Source organism: Cervus elaphus, chromosome 23 (genome assembly GCF_910594005.1).
Source record: "Cervus elaphus chromosome 23, mCerEla1.1, whole genome shotgun sequence".
In the NCBI taxonomy this organism is placed as follows: Eukaryota; Metazoa; Chordata; class Mammalia; order Artiodactyla; family Cervidae; genus Cervus; species Cervus elaphus.
Window position 1 is genome coordinate 6706896 of NC_057837.1, and position 18706 is coordinate 6725601.

General features: G+C 46.3%; 1 protein-coding gene and 1 long non-coding RNA gene across 2 annotated transcripts in view; one reads left to right on the forward strand and one right to left on the reverse strand.

The window, feature by feature from the left end:
* Window positions 1-320: 320 nt before the first annotated feature.
* On the reverse strand, window positions 321-7097 carry LOC122681708. Its single transcript, XR_006337081.1, has 4 exons — window positions 6884-7097; window positions 6029-6260; window positions 1980-2159; window positions 321-878 (listed from the first exon to the last, which is right to left on the reverse strand). It is a non-coding gene; the product is annotated as an uncharacterized LOC122681708 (long non-coding RNA).
* A 7182-nt stretch (window positions 7098-14279) lies between these two features.
* Window positions 14280-18706, forward strand: part of ISM1 (isthmin 1) — an 84722-nt gene continuing 80295 nt past the window's right edge. The window contains exon 1 of the mRNA XM_043884107.1: window positions 14280-14555. Within this exon, the coding sequence (XP_043740042.1) occupies window positions 14418-14555 (138 nt within the window). The 5' untranslated portion in view covers window positions 14280-14417. The remainder of the gene's footprint in view (window positions 14556-18706) is intronic.

The following is an 18706-nucleotide window of genomic DNA, read 5'->3' on the forward strand; positions in this document are numbered from 1 at the left end:
AGCCAATGGTACGTCTGGCAGTCTCCCCTTTCTCTCTTCCCTTGTCTGCTGGATAAGGCACTGGGCCCTTAAATCAAATGAAGGCTGCCCTCTGAATGCCAAGGTATTCAGAATATTGCAGTATAAGCAAGAAAATGAATTTTTCTTGTGTTAAGTCTTTGAGTTTTGGGGGAAGTGTTTCTTACAACAGCTAAAGTTACTTTCCCTGGCTGGTATATGTAGATTTTTTTTTTTTTTCAGTATCACTGGGCCTGATATCACCATGGCATATATTTACTCACAACACACACATAAAAACATGAGAATGGTTTATTCTTCAATCTTTATGAGTATCCAAAACAAACAAGATGATTTGGCTTTCATTTCCCCAACAAATAAAAGCTTCATTCTCAAACGCTAGTTTTTGTTGCCATGGATAAAACTGAACTACAATTTGAGAACCAAGTTAGACACCAGGTAAATAAAGGAAAATCTCAATCTTGTAAAATAACAACTGTCCCAAATTTGAGCTCCAAAAACGTGTAAACAGTTCTTTCACGCTTATACCTCCACAAGGCCGCTTCACGTCCAGCTTTCATCATCCTGTTTACCAAGTGAGAATTTTCAGATTTCAGTTTAGACACATCTGGTTCACAAATGAGCCACGACACCCCCAATCATTGTGAAATCCTCACCACAAGCATTGGTGATGAGATCTTGTGTTTATTAGTAAAGATGTGAGAACCAGTCTGTTGTGAAGCTATTTTGAGTGGAGACGTCTCTGATGTGGCATCTTAGAGGTGTCAGTTTGGTCTTTCTTTGTTGAAGAACTATTGTCATTAAATTCACTTCTAATTGCAAATTCATCAGTTTTAGCTTTCTTTCAGATATAACCTCACCTGGAACAGTCAGAAAAAAATAATTCAGCTACTCTTTAATCGTTAAAAAAGAGTTGACATGACCAATCTGTTGGTGTTTTCTTCCTGTCTTTTAAACTTCCCTAGGTATTTTTAGATTCCTTGCAATTTTTTCAATGCATCATAAAACTAAGTCATTTACTATTTTGAGATCACTGAAGTCAAGGGTGATTAATAGCAAATTAATTTCTCTTTTGTCTTACACCAAATCTGGCTTACTAACAAAGAGAGGAGAGAGAGATTGAGGCTAAACTACTCAGAATGAACTGATAACGACTTTTGATTAGAGTAAACAAAAAAATAACTGACTCACAGCCTGTGCTGTATGCCTGCAACTAACACAACATTGTAAATCAACTATATTTCAAAGGGAAAAAAATCAAATCTGAAAATAATTAATTCATTAATTTAAAAATCAAGCCTGTACCCCTCTCTACTGCTGATCCTGCTCACAGGGCCAATTGTCTTGTTTTTCACACCGTCAGCACTGTTGGTTGAGCCCAGGGCAGGCAAGGTGTGAGCTGAGAAGCTGAAGGAGACCCGAGGAGCCGTAGGAACTGCAGACGTTTTCTTCTCTCCTGGCTGGCACAGCAGCCGTAATTTAACACAACATAACCGTACACAACCCTCCAGGGCTTTTCCAGGTGATGCTCACAGAGGCATTTCACACAAGGTAGTCGAGACCAAGAGAATATCTTGCGATGCGCATGCATGGTGCTATAGATGAGCTCAGCTGTTACATAGTTATTATTTACAGAGAGCCTGAACACACTCTCTGGGCTAATTTGCTCTCTCCCTATACCCTCCTCCCAAAAAAACCCCCAGTCAACGTTACTACATGAAGAGGTTCTTATCTCATGCAGTTTCCAAATAAGCATCTTTACATTCCACAGAATTTTCAAGATGCTTGACTGTGACTGTCAAAGAACATATTCTGACTAAATAAATATATAAATAACTTATTTGTAAAAGAAAGTCACCCTCTAACATGGTCGCACCCCACTGCCCTGAAGGGCCTGGACAAAGTTAACAAAGAATTTAGGACAAAGTAGAGTAGCTTCCCGGGAAATTCGATGGACTCACTTTGCACACACCAGCGTATTCTCAGTCCAGAACTCTTCCCATTTCATCAAGACCTCTGCATCTAGAGAGAGATTCCCCAACAACGGGGCCAGCCGGAGTGTGGGCCCCGTGATGTGACATACACGTGAGAACATGGCACCATCCGTATTCCTGCCCAAAGGGCATAGTCTGACATTAATCCTGGAGAAACAAACACGCTAGTGTGAACTGAAAGTCACTCTGCAAAATCACCTGACCTAGACTTTTCAAATTGTTAATAAGACAAAAGACCAAAAGGAAAAGGCCGGTGGGGGGGGAGATGGCAATTGTTGAAGACAGAAATAATGAGGTGGGACCACGACAACTACATGCAGCAGGGAACGCTCGCCTGAGTCCTGAGTGGAAGGAAGACAGCTAGAAAGGGGACTGTCTGCTGCGCCACGCTCGGCCACTGCAGTCGTGTCTGACTCTGCAACCCCACAAACTGTCACCGGAAGGGCCCCTCTGTCCCTGGGATTCTCCAGGCAAGAACACTGGAGTGGGTTGCTGTGCCCTTCTCCAGGGGATCTTCCAGACCCAGAAATCGAACCCGTATCTCTGGCCTCTCCTGCATGGCAGGCAGGTTCTTTACCCACTGAGCCGCTTGGGAAGCCCCAAAGGGTATTGTAGGAGCAATTAGAAAATTTTGAATGCGAATGTAAATTAGAAATAATTGTATCAATGGTAAATGTCCTGAGCCTAATTATATTGTGATGATGTAGGAGAATCTCTGTCTTCTTAGGAGCTATACACTGAAATATTTGAGGTAAAGGGTTGCATTGAGCACTTTTTCTGACAAATCTCCACAAAAGAGCAGCTATGTATTTAGCTTATGTTTCTATTTAGACTCAGCTCCCCTGGGAAGTTCCAGTGAGCTCTGTTGGGTCCCTCCTGTGTCTGTGATCAGCAGCCAACCGGTTGGGCAGCTTTGCTTCTGGGGTGAGTCTGGTGGTTGGCTGCAGTGACTAGGACCCTGTCACTGTCCCATCAGCAGGTTAGTCCTGGCTTATTCATGGGCAGAGGCAAAGTTCCAAGAAAGATACAGAGAGAGAGGAAGCCTGGGAAGTTTCTTGAGACCAGACCACAGAACTGGTACAACCTCACTGGTGATGCATTTTCTCAAAGTCAGGGTGGGTGGATGCCTCTGCGTCACGGTGGGGAAAGCTGAGAAGTCACATTGTAAAGGGCCTGGTTGTGGTGAAGGAAAAACTGTGGTCATTTGTGCCAACCACCACAAGGATGGATGGGTGTTCTTTCAATCATACCTGAAACATTTCTATAGGATTAAAAGTCTTCTAAATAAAAAGCTCCAAAGTCACTGCGGATGGTGACTGCAGCCATGAAGTTAAAAGATGCTTGCTCCCTGGAAGAAAACCTATGACAAAACTGACGGTGTACTAAAAAGCAGAGACATTACTTTGTCGACAAAGGTCGGTCTAGCGGAGGTATAGGTTTTCCAGTAGTCATGTTCAGATGAGAGTTGGATCATAAAGAAGGCTGAGTGCCATAGAATTAATGCTTTCAAACTGTGGTGTTGGAAAAGATTCCTGAGAGTTCATTGGACTGCAAGGAGATCAAATCAGTCAATCCTAAAGGAAATCAACCCTGAATATTCATTGGAAGGACTGGTGCTAAAGCTGCAAGACTTTGGCCACCTGATGCGAAGAGCCAACTCATTGAAAAAGACCCTGATGACAGGAAAGATTAAGGGCGGTGGAGGGTGGGGAGGGGTGGCAGAGGATGAGATGGTTAGATGGCGTCACCAACTCAATGGACATGAGTTTGAGCAAACTCTGGGAGATGGTGAAGGACAGGGAAGCCTGGCGTGCTGCAGTCCATGCGGTCACAAAGAGTTGGACATGACTGACTGAACAACTAAAAAGTTGAAGAGAGAAACGGAAGATAGCACTAGACGTGAGATACCAAGAGATATCTTGTAAAGTTGTGCTGTGTGCTTAGCCATTCAGTTGTGTCCGACTCTTTGTGACCCCATGGACAGTAGCCCTCCAGGCTCCTCTGTCCATGGGGATTCTCCAGGCAAGAATACTGGAGTGGGTTGCCATGCCCTCCTCCAGGGGCATGTAACTTGTAAAGTTAAGTTTATATTATTGTCTAAGTCCATTCAAATGTACAGTGATGAAAGTCAGAATATTGTTAACATCTGAATAATGGGTTACTGGGGTGCTGGTAATATACTGCTTCTTGATCTGAATAATAAAAATTTCATGGAGCTGTATACACCTAGGATATGCACTCTTTTTGGTAGGTATGTCACACTTTAATATTTTAAACTATACTTAGAAAAGTAGAAAGAGCAATGGCCTTGAAGTGAAAACCTGATGCTGCCACCAACTCCCTCTGCAATATTGAAAATGTCAATTTAATTCCCTGGGCCTCAGTTTCCTCATCTGTAAAAGGAAGCTTGATGAATTCTGGTTGGCCCCTACCAACCTCTAAACTCAGAGATGGAACTCTGACCAGTTTGCTTTCTTTCTGTCTAGAAATTATTTGTCAGAATTTTTTTTTTAAAAACCTATGATATATAATATATAACATGGTAATTATACAAATTATAATTATATATTTTCTCCTCCAGCTATAACATGTCTGAGATTTTATTTTGTTTTGCACAGAAATAATTATAGCAAAGCCAAAGCAATAAAGGAGTCTGTTTTTTAAGTACAGATGAGCGCTACAGAGGCCAGCTATTTGCAGAAGTCAGTGGATAGGCAGGACATCACATTTTAATGTCACACTGGAAATGCAGTCAAGGACCCTGCCACGTAAAGAAGGACCATCGCACACCCTTTCAAAGAGCCAACCCTATTTTATTACCACTCCTGCCCATGCCTGAGAAGAACAGCCCTCCCCCAGGAATGCAGCTTCTCCCCGTCCTGGGTCACACACTCAGGGTCCCTTGGGCCCTGTGTACAGTCAGGGGCTCTAAGATGAAGTGAAGACAGACACAGCATCCTCTTGGTTCTCACGAGCTTGCGTGTGTGTGTGTTAGAGCCTCCGGAGTTGGAACAACGCTGCAAGTCCAGGTGTCCCCCCAGCCTAGCTGTTGCTTTAGCGGGTAGAGCCCCCAGGAGCACCTCCGAGCCTCTGAGGGTGGTGATTTTCTCACTTGTGAGCTCTGTGACCCCTGCACAGTTCAAAGGACTCTAGTGGAACAACATTTTGGAGTTTTTGTTTGTGTTTCCTTCAGGGCTTAGAGTCTACCTCTCGGGATCCTTACAGCTACTATTTTCTGCAGTTTTCTGAGAGCTGCACCCATGGAAAAAATATTTATGGAACAGCCACCCTATGACTTCAGAAGTGAATGAGACAGACCAGTTCCCTGCCCTCACGGACACAATCTGGAGTCCTTCATCTACTGGACAGAGACCTAGAACCACTCCTTTTGCCTCCTGTGGGAGTGAAAGTGGAACCTGAAAACAATTTACAGATGGGAAACTGAGCCATTTGTTGCTTAGTCCGTAAGGTGGGTCCAACTCTTTTGTGACCCCATGGACTATAGTCCACCGGGCTCCTCTGTCCATGGGATCTCCCAGGCAAGAATACTGGAGTGGGTTGCTTTTTCCTTCTCCAGGCGATCTTCCCAACCCAGGAATCGAACCCAGGTCTCATACATGGCAGGTAGATTCTTTACCACTGCGCCGCCAGGGAAGCCCATCAACTGAGCTGAGAGAGCTAAAGTAACTTGTCTGAGAGGCTACATGGCTGGTCAATAGAATCCATTCAACCCCATTTTGCTGCAGTTCCTCCATGGATGGCCCTGAGATGAGGTGGTAAAGTATGTCCATCTCTTAGAAAAGGGACTGGCAGAAGCTAAGTCATACGGTCTAGCTGTCTGTGTATTTTGTTCAGTTTCTCAGTGGCGTCTGACTCTGCAACCCCGTGGGCTGCAGGACTACATCACGCCGGGCTTCCCTGTCCGTCACCATCTCCCGGAGCTTGCTCAAGCTCATGTCTGTTGAGTTGGTGACGCTCCAACCACCTTGTCCTCTGTCGTCCCCCTCTCCTCCTACCTTCAGTCTTTCCCGGCATCAGGGACTGTTCCAATGGGTCAGCTCTTCGCATCAGGTGGCCAAAGTATTGGAGTTTTGTGTATACATGAAGTCTGTGTATACAAGGTCTTATTAAAACACTGCCACTCAGGACTTCCCTGGCGGTCCAGTGGTTAACAGTCTGTGTTTCCACTGCAGAGGGCATGGGTTTGATCCCTGGTTGGGGAACTAGGGTCTAGCATGTCACGTAGCGCTGTGGGAAAAAAAAAGAAACAGCCACAAGCGTTGCTCTTGCATTTTCTTTGACCGCTTTCCTGCTGCAACAGCAGAGCTGACTAGTCACAACAGAGGCCTGATGGCCCACAAAGACAAAGACACCCACTCTCTCCCCAAAGACTCCCACCCCTCCCTCACAGCACATGAATTAGGGCAGCGTAAGGCCTGCAGCAAACCCTCCAAATTTAGCGGCTTCACATATCTTTTAAAGAATTTTTTTCCTTAAAAAGCTAAAAATAGAGTTGCCATATGAGCCAGTAGTCCCATTCCCAGTCCCAGTAGGCATATATTGGGGAAAAACTCTAATGCCAGAGGATACACACACTCCTGTGTTTACAGAAGCACGATTCACAGTAGTTAAGACATGGAAGCAAGCTAAATGTCCATCAACAAGTGAATGTATAAAGAAGATACATACACACACACACACAAAGGATTATTACTCAGTCATAAAAAAAAAACAAAAATGAATCTGAGTCAGTTGTAGCAAGGTGGATGAACCTAGTGTCTGTTATACAGAGTAAGTCAGAAAGAGAAAAACAAATATTGTATATTAACACATGCAAATGGAATCTAGAAAAATGGGACTGATGTGCCTACTTTCAGGGAAGGAATGGAGATGCAGATGTAGAGGACGGGCCTGTGGACACAGCGGGGGAAGGAGAAGGTGGGATGGACTGGAAAAGCAGCATTGGCACGTGTGTAAAATATATAGCTAGGGGGAAGTCACTGTACGCACAGGGATGCGATCTGCTGCTCTGTGATGACCTAGAGGGATTCGATGGGCAGAGGAGGAAGGCTTAAGAGGGAGAGGATAAATATATAATTATGACTGACTCACTTGTTATATGGCAGAAACTAATATAACATTGTAAAGAAATTTTCCTCCAATTAAAAAATAAATTTAAAAACATCTTTAGAAAAAGTTGCAGTAATATATACAATGGAATAATACTCAGCCATAAAAAATAATGAAATAATGCCATTTGTAGTAACATGGATGGACCTAGAAATGATCATATTAAGTAAGTTAAGTCAGAAAGAGAAAGAAAAATACCATGTGATATACTTATATGAAGAATCTAAAATATGATACAAATGAACTTATTTGTAAAACAGAAAGACTCACAGACATAGAAAACACACTTATGGTTACCAAAGGGGTAACAGGGGTGGGGGCAGGATAAATAATTGAGTTTGGAATTAGCATATACAAACAAAATATACAAAATACCTGAGAAAAGAAGAGAAGCGAAAGACAAAGGAGAAAAGGAAAGATATACCTATCTGAATGCAGAGTTCCAGAGAACAGCAAGAAGAGATAAGAAAGTATTTTTAAGGGAACAGTGCAAAGAATAGAACAAAACAACAGAACGGGAAAGATAGAGATCTCTTTGAGAAAATTAGAGATGCCATGGGAACATATCATGCAAAGATAGGCTCAATAAAGGACAGAAATGGTAGGGACCTAACAGAAGCAGAAGATATTGAGAAGAGGTGGCAAGAATACACAGAAGAACTGTACAAAAAAGATCTTCACAACCCAGATAATCACGATGGTGTGATCACTCACCTAGAGCCAGACATCCTGGAATGTGAAGTCAAGTGGGCCTCAGGAAGCATCACTATAAACAAAGCTAGTGAAGGTGATGGAATTCCAGTTGAGCTATTTCAAATCCCAAAAGATGATGCTGTGAAAGTGCTGCACTCAATATGTCAGCAAATATGGAAAACTCAGCAGTGGCCACAGGACTGGAAAAGGTCAGTTTCCATTCTAATCCCAAAGAAAGGCAATGCCAAAGAAAGTTCAAGCTACCACACAATTGCATTCATTTCACACACTAGCGAAGTAATGCTCAAAATTTTCCAAACTAAACTTCAATAGTATGTGAATCAAGAACTTCCAGATGTTCAAGCTGGATTTAGAAAAGGCAGAGGAACCAGCCATCAAATTGCCAACATTTGTTGGCTCATCAAAATAGCAAGAGTTCCAGAAAAACATTTACTTCTGCTTTGTTGACTATGTCAAACCCTTTGGCTGTGTGGATCACAACAAACTGTGGAAAATTCTTCAAGAGATGGGAATACCATCTTACCTGCCTCCTGTGAAACCTGTAAGCAGGTCAAGAGCAACAGTTAGAACTAGACATGGAACAACAGACTGGTTCCAAATCAGGAAAGGAGTATGTCAAGACTGTATATGGTCACCCTGTTTATTTAACTTATATGCAGAGTACATCATGCAGAATGCAGTACTTGATGAAGCACAAGCTGAAATCAAGATTGCTGGGAGAAATATCAATAACCTCAGATATGCAGATGACACCATCCTTATGGCAGAAATTGAAGAGGAACGAACTAAAAAGTCTCTTGATGAAGGTGAAAGAGGAGAGTGGAAAAGCTGGTTTAAAATTCAACATTCAAAAACTAAGATTGTGGCATCTGGTCCCATCAATTCATGGCAAACAGACGGGGAAACAATGGCAACCGTGACAAACTTTATTTTCTTGGGCTCCCAAATTATTGTGGACAGTGACTGTAGCCATGTAATTGTTCCTTGGAAGAAAAGCAATGACAAATCTAGACAGTGTTTTAAAAAGCAGAGACATTACTTTGCCTAAGAAGGTCCATATAGTCAAAGCTATGGTTCTTCCAGTAGTTTTCCAGTAGTTTTACCAATATGAAAGGCTGCACAATAAAAGAAGACTGAGTGCCGAAGAACTGGTGCGTTTAAACCATGATGCTGGAGAAGACTCTTCAGAGTCCCTTGGACAGCAAGGAGATCAAACAAGTCGTTCCTAAAGGAAATCAACCCTGTTGCTGAAGCTGAAGCTCCAATACTTTGGCCACCTGATGTGAAGAGCTGACTCACTGGAAAAGACCCTGATGCTGAGAAAGACTGAAGGCAGGAGAAGGGGCTGACAGGATGAGATGGTTGGATGGTACCACCAACTCAATGGACATGATTTTGAGCAAACTCTGGGAGATGGTGGAGGACAGGGAAGCCTGGCATGCTGCAGTCCATGGGGGTCACAAAAAGTCAAACACATCTGAGCAACTGAACAATAACAACAACGTATATAAAATAGATAACTAACAAGTTCCTGCTGAATAGCACAGGGAACTATTACAATATCCTGTAATGAATCATAGTGGAAAAAGTATGAAAAAAGAATATATGTGTATAACTGGATCACTTTGCTGCACAGCAAAAAGATTATTTCTAATCACACACTAGCCTAGCTAAGGTGTTCTAGGCAGAGTTGGAATGGGCTAAGGGCTCTGTGCCCGGAATTCAGGCTGATCATTCCTCACCCTGCACAGAAATATCCAGCCACCAGACTGAGTTCTACTAGCCAGAATTCAGTCACATGGCTGTATCTAACTGTAGAGGATATTGGGAAATATAGTGAACTCATGTGTCCAGGAAGAAGAGGAAACGGGTTTTAGTGAACACCTAGCAGCCTCCACCACAATCCCTAAATGCTAATCATTTTTACACCCAGAAAAGTCTCTGGTTTTGACTTTGCAAAAAATTTGATTTACACCTCACACAGTATGCATGAGTGTAACTTTTTTTTAAATTGAATCCTTATGTTTTTGAGATACATACTGAACTATGTATCAGTGAAATGATATGATGTCATGGATTTGCCTCAAAATAATTTGACAATAGAAAGTGAGAGTAGAGATTTGGTCACAAGTTTTGTTGAAGTTGGGTTATTTATTATACCCGCTTTACTTTTGTATATATTTTTAAATAATAAAAACATATTTTAAAAGACTATACTAAAACTACCCTTTGCTATCTTCTAACAGTTTTAATAAAAAACAAAACAAAACAAAAACAAAACAACAACTATATCTATAGAGAGAGACAAAGAGTAAAAACAATAAAATCCTGATCATAATAGACTACAAGATTCCCTTCAGTTATATTAACTATAGGTGTTCTGGCTTGTTAATTTCTCTTGTTTTACCCAGCTATTCCAAACAAGCCTGTCTGCAAAAGAAAAGGACTAATAATAAAAGATAAAATTTGTGAAAGAATAGTATAATCAAGACAGAAGAACTAATATTTACAGATCAGCTACTTATAGTAGGAACAGTCTAAGGGGCGTTAATTCATTAAGTAAGGTCTGTATAAAAACCACATGCTGCATCCATTAAAGAAACACGGACTGAGCATCTACTCCATGCAAGGCTCTGTGCTCAGCTCTAGAAATATGAGAGGAGGCAGCTGTCCCCGTCTTGAGGATTGTACTTGTCAGAACAGGCTGAACTAGCTGCGTGGCAAACATCCCCAAATCACAGTGGTCTTGAACAACAAAGTGTATTTCCTGCTGCACAAGGTTACATGCAAGCATTCCTGGTGCAATAGCTCTCTCTTGAGCAGGAACTCAGAGCTTTGGGCTCCTTCCACCTGAAAGTCCTTTGCCTACAGAAAGCAAAGGGAGAGTGTGATAGATGGTCACTTCATGTTTAATGGCCAGGTCGGAGAGCGGCAGAGCTCTTCACAGTCCCACCTAGAGCTAGTGCTGCTGGAACATGTTCTCTAGTTGTGAATAAAGGAAGAAAAAAATAAAACAAAACTGGACCGGGGGTAAGGGAGATGTGCTCTGGAATGTTCTGCCACAAAGGTGATCCAAATCTGGTATAAAGACAGACACACATTCTACTAACGCATAGTTAGATCAATAATAAAAGATATGAATAAAGTGTTGTGGAAACTCTTAAGCAGGTAGGATTTTAAAAGTTTCCATTAACTGTGGGTATGATTTCCTAAAGGTGCTCAACACTTAATTTGCTTGGGCTATTAAATTTACAATTCTTTTTCACAAACTTGCAATCCAGTTTTCCCTAACTCCTCAAAAGCAGACACTGCCAGTAGCCTTGTTTGGCAACAGTCATCATAGGGATGGAGGTTTATCAGTATTAGTTATGTGTGCTTACTAGAACATAAACTCACCTGGAATTTGGATTTCACAGCATGCAAGAATTTTAATAGGATTCATTCATACGTTTGTTCGACATTTTATACAGACTTTAGTCCCCAAAATTCAATTTACAATTTTTACAACATTTTTCAAAGACTTTGATCTCCAACTCTCCTTTTACACATTTACAAGAATTTACACTCGCTGCAAGGATTTCTTTCCAATGTTTTTGTAAAAGTTATTTTTCCTAGGATCCAAAAAAAAAAAAAATGTTCATTTTAGATGAGAGGAGAGGCATTGAGGCTCACATGTGGAGACTGTGTGTGATGGAAACACAGGATACAGCAGAAGTGCCTGGATTCTAATTTAGACCAGCCTGCCTCAGGCAATGGGAAAGTCATTTGTCCCTGTATGCCCACATCAGAGTCTGGCACGACTGGGGCTTACAGCCAGCCTAAACTCTCTCTGGATATAGGATTCCAGTTTGCCATCTTAATTTACACATTCCATCGATGTGCTGATTAGCATGAACTCCCTCACATTTTCCTAAGTGATTCTGACTTGGAAACACACAGGAGGATCCCTGTGGGATCTCAGAGCCGCTGGGATCTCCTCTTTGATCTCCCATCTGAACCCGGGACCATCTATTGTTTCAAATTCTTCCTCAGCGCTCCGGTTGACAATTATTGGCATTTTAGAGCCTGCGGATTGCAATAGGATGCCTAACAGGACCTGCTGCCTAAACGTTTAAAGCGCTCTCTCCCTCCAAACATTGCCCCTTCTCAATGCCCTCCCCCTCCGCCCCCGCCCCCGCCCGCCACACACACAATGACTGAAAGAAACAGAGTGCTTTAAGAAGCTGTCGATGTGTTAGTAAGATGCTAGAGTTGGTTAGGCTTTTAAAGATGCTCAGGAAGCCTCTCCAGAGCAGTAACTAGCTCTTCTTGCCCCTGACATAAAACCAATCCGTGCACCAAACTTTGGGCTACCCTGGTGGCTTCAGTGGTCAAGGATCCGCCTGCCAATGCAGGAGACACACCGATTCCCTCCCTGGGTGGGGAAGATTCTCTGGAGAAGGAAATGGCAACCCACTTCAGTATTCTTAGCCTAGGCAGTCTCACGCACAGAGGAACCTGGCAGACGGCGTTCCAAAAGGATCGGACACGACTTAGCGACTAAACAACCAAATACTATACTTTAACCACCGCTATTTAAATACTGCAAAATGCCAGGGTGAACACCGCCACCCCCACCCCCGTGAACTTTCTTAATGATAAAAGTGCTTTTGGTCTTAATTTGGGTAAGACTTGGCTGAGGTGCCTTGTAAAAAGACAGGAACTCTGAGAAGGTAGTTGATTTAAGAATCTTACTTGAGTTTGTAAGGATGGGAGCGGGGGAAGGGGGCGTGTCGGAGAGAAAGGTTTGTTTGTTTATTTCAGTCCCCAGGGTAGAACCGAGAGGCTCCGTCGCCGGGACACTGGAATCCAGGATGCGAGGTGCGCTTGGAAATTGGGGAAATTTGGGAACGCCTAGGCTGAAGGTTCCGCTCGCGGGGAGGAAAGGACGGGGCGGGCACAGGGGAGGAGGCAAGGAGGGACCCGAGGGGAGGCGGCGGCGGAGGAGTATAAAAGGCCCGGGCCAGTCCGGGCGCTCGCCACTCCGAGCCCCTTGGAGAAGGCGGGCGTCCGGGCAGGATGCGCGGCGCCGCTGCGGTGAGCTGAGCCCAGCCCCGGACCCGGCTCTCTCGTGCATCCGAGGCGAGGACCGCGCGCCCTCCGCTCGACCCTCGAGCCCTTCCACCGGCCGGCTGTCCCCTGCGAGGCATGAGCGACGCGCGGGAGCCCGAGGTTTCAGCGCGGTCATGAAACGCTGGACCGGGAGCGGCAACTGGGCGACGGCAGCCCCCAGGGCCCCTCCGGGCGCAGCGCCTCCGGGATGAGCTCCCTGACCCGCGCCGGCCTGAGCTGAGACTGGCCCCCATTGCCCCACCTCCGTCCTGCGCGCCCGAGCCGCGGGCATCTCATCCCTGCCGCTTCTTGCCTAGACACCTGCGCGCTGGACCAGACGGACGCCCGGCGAATCGGACTCGCCTCCCTTCCCAGGCTCTACCCACCGCCGCGGGCGCCTGAGCAGCGGCGCTCGGAGAGCAGGCGGCCCACTGTCCGGGAGCGAGTGTCAAGACCTTTCTGGAACGACCCCGTCTCTTCCCCTTCGTACACAGGCCAGCTGCAGGGAGGGGCGCACAGTCGCCGGCAGACACCTGGCTGGGCCGGTGCCCTCTCGGTTCCCATCACCACATCTCCCAACTCCACTTGTCAATAAAAGTTTCCAACCTCGCCCAGGCACCCCCACCCACCCACAGCCCCGAGCCTCGGCGCGCGCGGGGCTCTGCCCTCGCCGGCCGCAGCGACCTCGGCAGCGGAGGCGCGCGCTCGGCGCAGGCCGGCAGGCGGACGCGGACTCCGGAGGGGCTCGCGGGTCACCTCCAAACACTGACAGCCCCCGCGCACGGGGCCCCCGTCTGGAGCCGGCTCTCCCGAGGACTCTGCGGCGGGGCGGCGCGGCCCGCGGCCGGGAGGAGCGCGGGGAGGAGGGGAGGTGGCTCGTCGGGTGAGTGGCTACGGGCGGCAAGGGCGGGGGAGCCAAGCGTGGAGGTAACTGCGGGCCGCCGCTGAAGCCCTCCTCCTCCTTCTCCTCCTCCTCCTTCTCCTCCTCCTCCCGCTCCCCGCGCTCCTCTGGCGGCCGCTCCCGCTCCAGCTGCGGCGCCGCGGCCACATCTGCGGCGCCCATGTGCGCTCGGGGGCTCGGCTGCGCCCGCCCCGCCGCCGCCCCCGCTGCCGGCTGCCCGCAGGGTGGGCCCCGGCCCGGCCCGGGCCCCGGGCGGCCCGCCGTCCCCGCCGCCGCCGCCGGGGAGCGCCGGGGTTCGCTCCGCCGCCGGCTTGGACGCCCCCGGCCCCGCCGTGGCTCCGCCGTGGTGCGGCGGCGGGGACGGCGGTGGCGGCTCCTGCTCCCCGGGCCCGGCGCGCCCCGCCGCAGCCAGCGCCAGTGCCGCCGGCTCGGGGAGCGGGGCCCCGGCGGGGGCCGAGGCGGGAGCCGCGCTGCCGGACTCCCGGGCTCCGACTCCTCCTCCCCCGGCGCCGCCGCCGCCGCCGCCGCCGCCCGCTGCGCCGGGTCCTAAAGCCGCGCGCCTGCGGAGGATGGTGCGCCTGGCGGCCGAGCTGCTGCTGCTCCTGGGGCTGCTGCTGCTCACGCTGCACATCACGGTGCTGCGCGGTTCCGGAGCCGCCGACCGGCCGGACGCGGCCGCGGCCAACGCCAGCCGGACCCCGCTGCAGGTGAGTGCGCCGCCGGGCAGGGGCGCGCGTGGCGGCCGGGGCCCGGGGCGGGGCGCGGACGTCGCACCTGAGCGATGCGGGGAGGCGGGTCCCCGCCCCACCACAGAACAGGCGTTTGGGCAGTAGTTGGGCGGGGGCCACCCGTCTCCAGCCTGCACGGAGCGGGCTAAGTGCTTGGAGGCTGAACCGCCTCGCAGGTCCGGCGGCACGCTCCTCCGGGTCTGTCCCCAGGTACCTGAGGCTGCGAGCGCCAGACGGGCGGCGGAGTGTGGGGCATGTGTTGGCTTCGGGGCGCTCCCAGTCTTTGGCTGCCCTTCAGAGGCGAAGTGATGTTATTCTGAGAGGCAGGGGTAGGGGGAGGAGCGGAAGGAGACCTCAACTTGGGACAAACCCCCAAGCGAGGTCTGGGAGGAAGAACCCGGTTGAATCTGCCAGCTCAGAAAACAGTGCCAAAGGTCAGGAAATAATTTCCCCGAAGAAAGCATCCCTGGTCGCCCACGTGGTCCCCGAGCCACCCTTGTACCTTCCTAGCCTGCGGGGGGCGCGGAGTCAAGCCACCTGTTCTACTCTGAGATGGCATTACTTGGGGCTTTAAAAGCTGACAGCAAAGACTTCTTCCAGCGTTCTGCCGCTGTTGAAGTTCGCCTTAGGAATGGAATTCTGGAATTCTAACGGTCTGTGCAGCTCCAACACGGGGCGTGGGGGCCGGAGGGGCGGTCACAACTAGGGAGGGAATAGCGGGCGTCAGACACAGGATGGATTTTCCGGTTTCCAAATAAAGGGTTGCCCAGGTAGGGATTTCCTGCCGCTCTCTTGGAAAACACCTTTCCTTGGGTCTGTCAGAGGTGTTGACAACTGTCAACTTGGGGCATGGGTAAAGATGTCAGCAGGGATTTTCCCAGGAGGCAGCAGGAATTCACTCAAGCAGCATCTCTAAAAACCCTGTACTCTGCAATGTCCAGATAAGCATCTTTCATTGTTGCCAAAGGGTTTTAAGATCATTGTCCTGTTAATTCTTTCCTCACATCTTTATGCATTGTGTTGCCTAAAAACCCTAGTGTAGAGGGAAGAATTCCCTTAAATACTTCCAGAGTGCTTTCCATGTGCTAGTTTTAAGTTCTTTGCAGAACTTAACTAATTTAATGATGTACTATATTGTTAATATCCCGACCACCCCCTGCATAGATGCAAAAACCGAGGTACAGAGGTTAAGAAACTTGCAAAGTTTACACATTCCAAACTCTTGGTTTGTTACACCATGTTCTCTCTCTGGCAGGATGTTGTAGACTAAAGCAAGGTGATCTTTACACAGGAATGTAAAACCAGGAATGAAAAAGAATGCACCCCAGAGCCTAAAGTTCTTTTAACCTGGGGACATTTCTGAAAATGTCCTAATTTTGTGAGGTCCTCTCCTCTTCTCCTGTGGGCAAACAGGTACAGTGACAGCCTGACCCTATCTCTTTGGGGAAATTGAAGACACCCCCATTCTATAGCTGGTGGTACACCCACCCACTGTAACACTGGGAACAATGCCTAATATCTTCAAGAATTCTGGAAGTCATATTTTATACATGATGCTTTCTTTCCTCATGGACTCATGAAAAGCTGTAAAAATGATGTTCTATGGAAAAGTAAATTTGGCAGATTTTTTTATGAGGTGTTTGCTATCATTAGAATAACCTAGGCTTGGCCTTTCCCGTTTGAATGTTAAAGTGATGAGAGAAGCAGCTGGTGGAAGTGGCAACTGCAAAGGGGAAGTGGATTAAACTCTCCAAAGGGCCGGGGGCTGAAGAACTGTCCCAGCAGGGCAGAAGAAGTGGGGGATCTAGAAAGCATAAGGCTCCTAGGATTAGCTTGAGTCCCAGGTAGCTGGTAATCCATCAGCTTTCAGCTTATCTTGTAATCATGTTTGGTTATTCTGTCCACTCAATTAACTTATTCAGGCAGATTGATGAGTTTAACAGTTTAGCTCATAATTTTACTCTCTTTTGTAATTTGTCATTGTAAAAGTTTTATATTCCTGATTAAAGTTGTTCCTTTGGCCCTCTGGCTCTCAAAAGTATTACGATTCAGCTGAAGAGAGTGTATTTGGCCAAGTGAGGAGGTCTGCAAGATACGCTTATTAGTCTGTGGTTTTCAGGGTTCGGGATGTGAATTCACTAGTAGCAGGTGTATTTGAAAACAAAACTGTGGGTACTGTATTCTTTCTGTTTACTGGTCATGTTTAACCCATCTTAAACTGCATTTAAACTTAAATGTGTTGGCTCTGGGATAGCTTAAGCTGCTAAAAATCATTCTTTGCAATCCAAAAGTTCATCAGTCTTTATGTTACATTATTTTTATCTCTGCTTAAAATATTCTAAATTATGAGGTTGGAGTCGGAAAGACACAATGGTTGCTTTACGTACCCAAACTGTAGTATATTGGGGAATATTTATTATTTTTTAGACTGGGGTATTTTAGTTGTTTTCAATGTTGTGTTAGTTTCTTCTATACAGTGAAGTGACTCAGCTACATGTATACGTGCATCCCCTCTGTTTGGGATTTCCTTCCTATTTAGTCCACCATAGCATGCTGAGTAGAGTCCCCGTGCTACCCAGCAGGCCCTCGTTAGTTATTTATTTTATACAGAGTAGTGAATATATGTCCATCTCAACCTCCCAATTCATCCCTCCTCCTTTTTCCCCCTTGGTGTCCGTGTATTTGTTGAAGGTCAAGTGTAGTATCTGTTCTTACAGTTTAATATTTAGGAACATTTACAAGAGATGCGCCTTTGTTTAAGATCTGACATATCAACGGCATCAAATAGAAGTAAGAATAACAATAGTAGCTAAGATCTGTCAGATATCTTTTATGTGTCATGCACTGTTCTTAGCACTTCTCGTATGTTTTCTTTTTAAATCCTCACGAAAATCTCATGAGTTAGGCAATATTGTTGTCCCTGTTTCAAATGAAAAGACTGAGGTTAGGTAACTTGGCCTGAGGTTGCAGAGCCAGAAGCTGCTTAATTTGTTGTTATCTTATGAGTGTAAAAATCTTTGAAGGATATTTGTGTACCAAGTTCTTGATAAAGTATTGCTGGCTACAAAAGAAAGGGTAACAATTTACATTATCAGACACATCTTGACAGTCTTATTGTGTCAAATATGAACATATCTATCTATCTGCATTATGTATACATACACACACATACACATAAACATGACTAACCATGGGTTTTTTTGGTATTTTCAACATGCTATGCTGTGCTAAATCACTTCAGTCATGTCCAACTCTTTGCAACCCCATGGACTGTAGCCCGCCAGGCTCTTCTGTCCATGGGATTCTCCAGGCAAAAATACTGGAGTGGGTTGCCATGCCCTCCTCCAGAGTCTCAGCATACTAGGAGACATATTTTTGCCTTTGTAACTGTCTCTGTACCCTTAGGTATGCTTTTATGAGGCAGTAGCATAATGCTGTTTCTATTGGTTATGTGGCTTATAATAATAATAAATAAGAATGTTAGTCTTTATACTGTTTTCAGTATTTTAAAATATAAGAAATGTTACAGTTGTCTGTAACAGCTATATAAAAATGCATAGAAAAAATCAATTTTTTCACTTTTGAAAGAAATCTTATCTCTTCTTGTCTCATGTTGTTCAGATACTCAGATTAGCTCTTTCATATGTCTTTAATTGATAAATAGTAATAAAACAATTATATATAATCAAAAGCAGCCTGGAAGACAGACTATCCCACAATATAGAACCACAGGCAATGATAATAATAACTGTATCCCTTTAACATGTGTTAGTCACTCAGTCCATCCAGTATTCTTGCCTGGAGAATGCCGTGGGCAGAGGAGCCTGGAGGGCTACAGAGTTGGACACAACTGAAGTGACTTAGCATGCATGCATGCATTGGAGAAGGAAATGGCAACCCACTCCAGTATTCTTGCCGGGAGAATCCCAGGGCCAGGGGAGCCTGGTGGGCTGCCATCCATAGGGTCACACAGAGTCGGACACGACTGAAGCGACTTAGCAGCAGCGGCAGTCACTCAGTCATGTCTGACTCTGCAACCATGTCGACTAGAGCCCACCAGGCTCCTCTGTCCGTGGAATTCTCCAGGCAAGAATACTGGAGTGGGTGACCAGTCCCTTCTCCAGGAGATC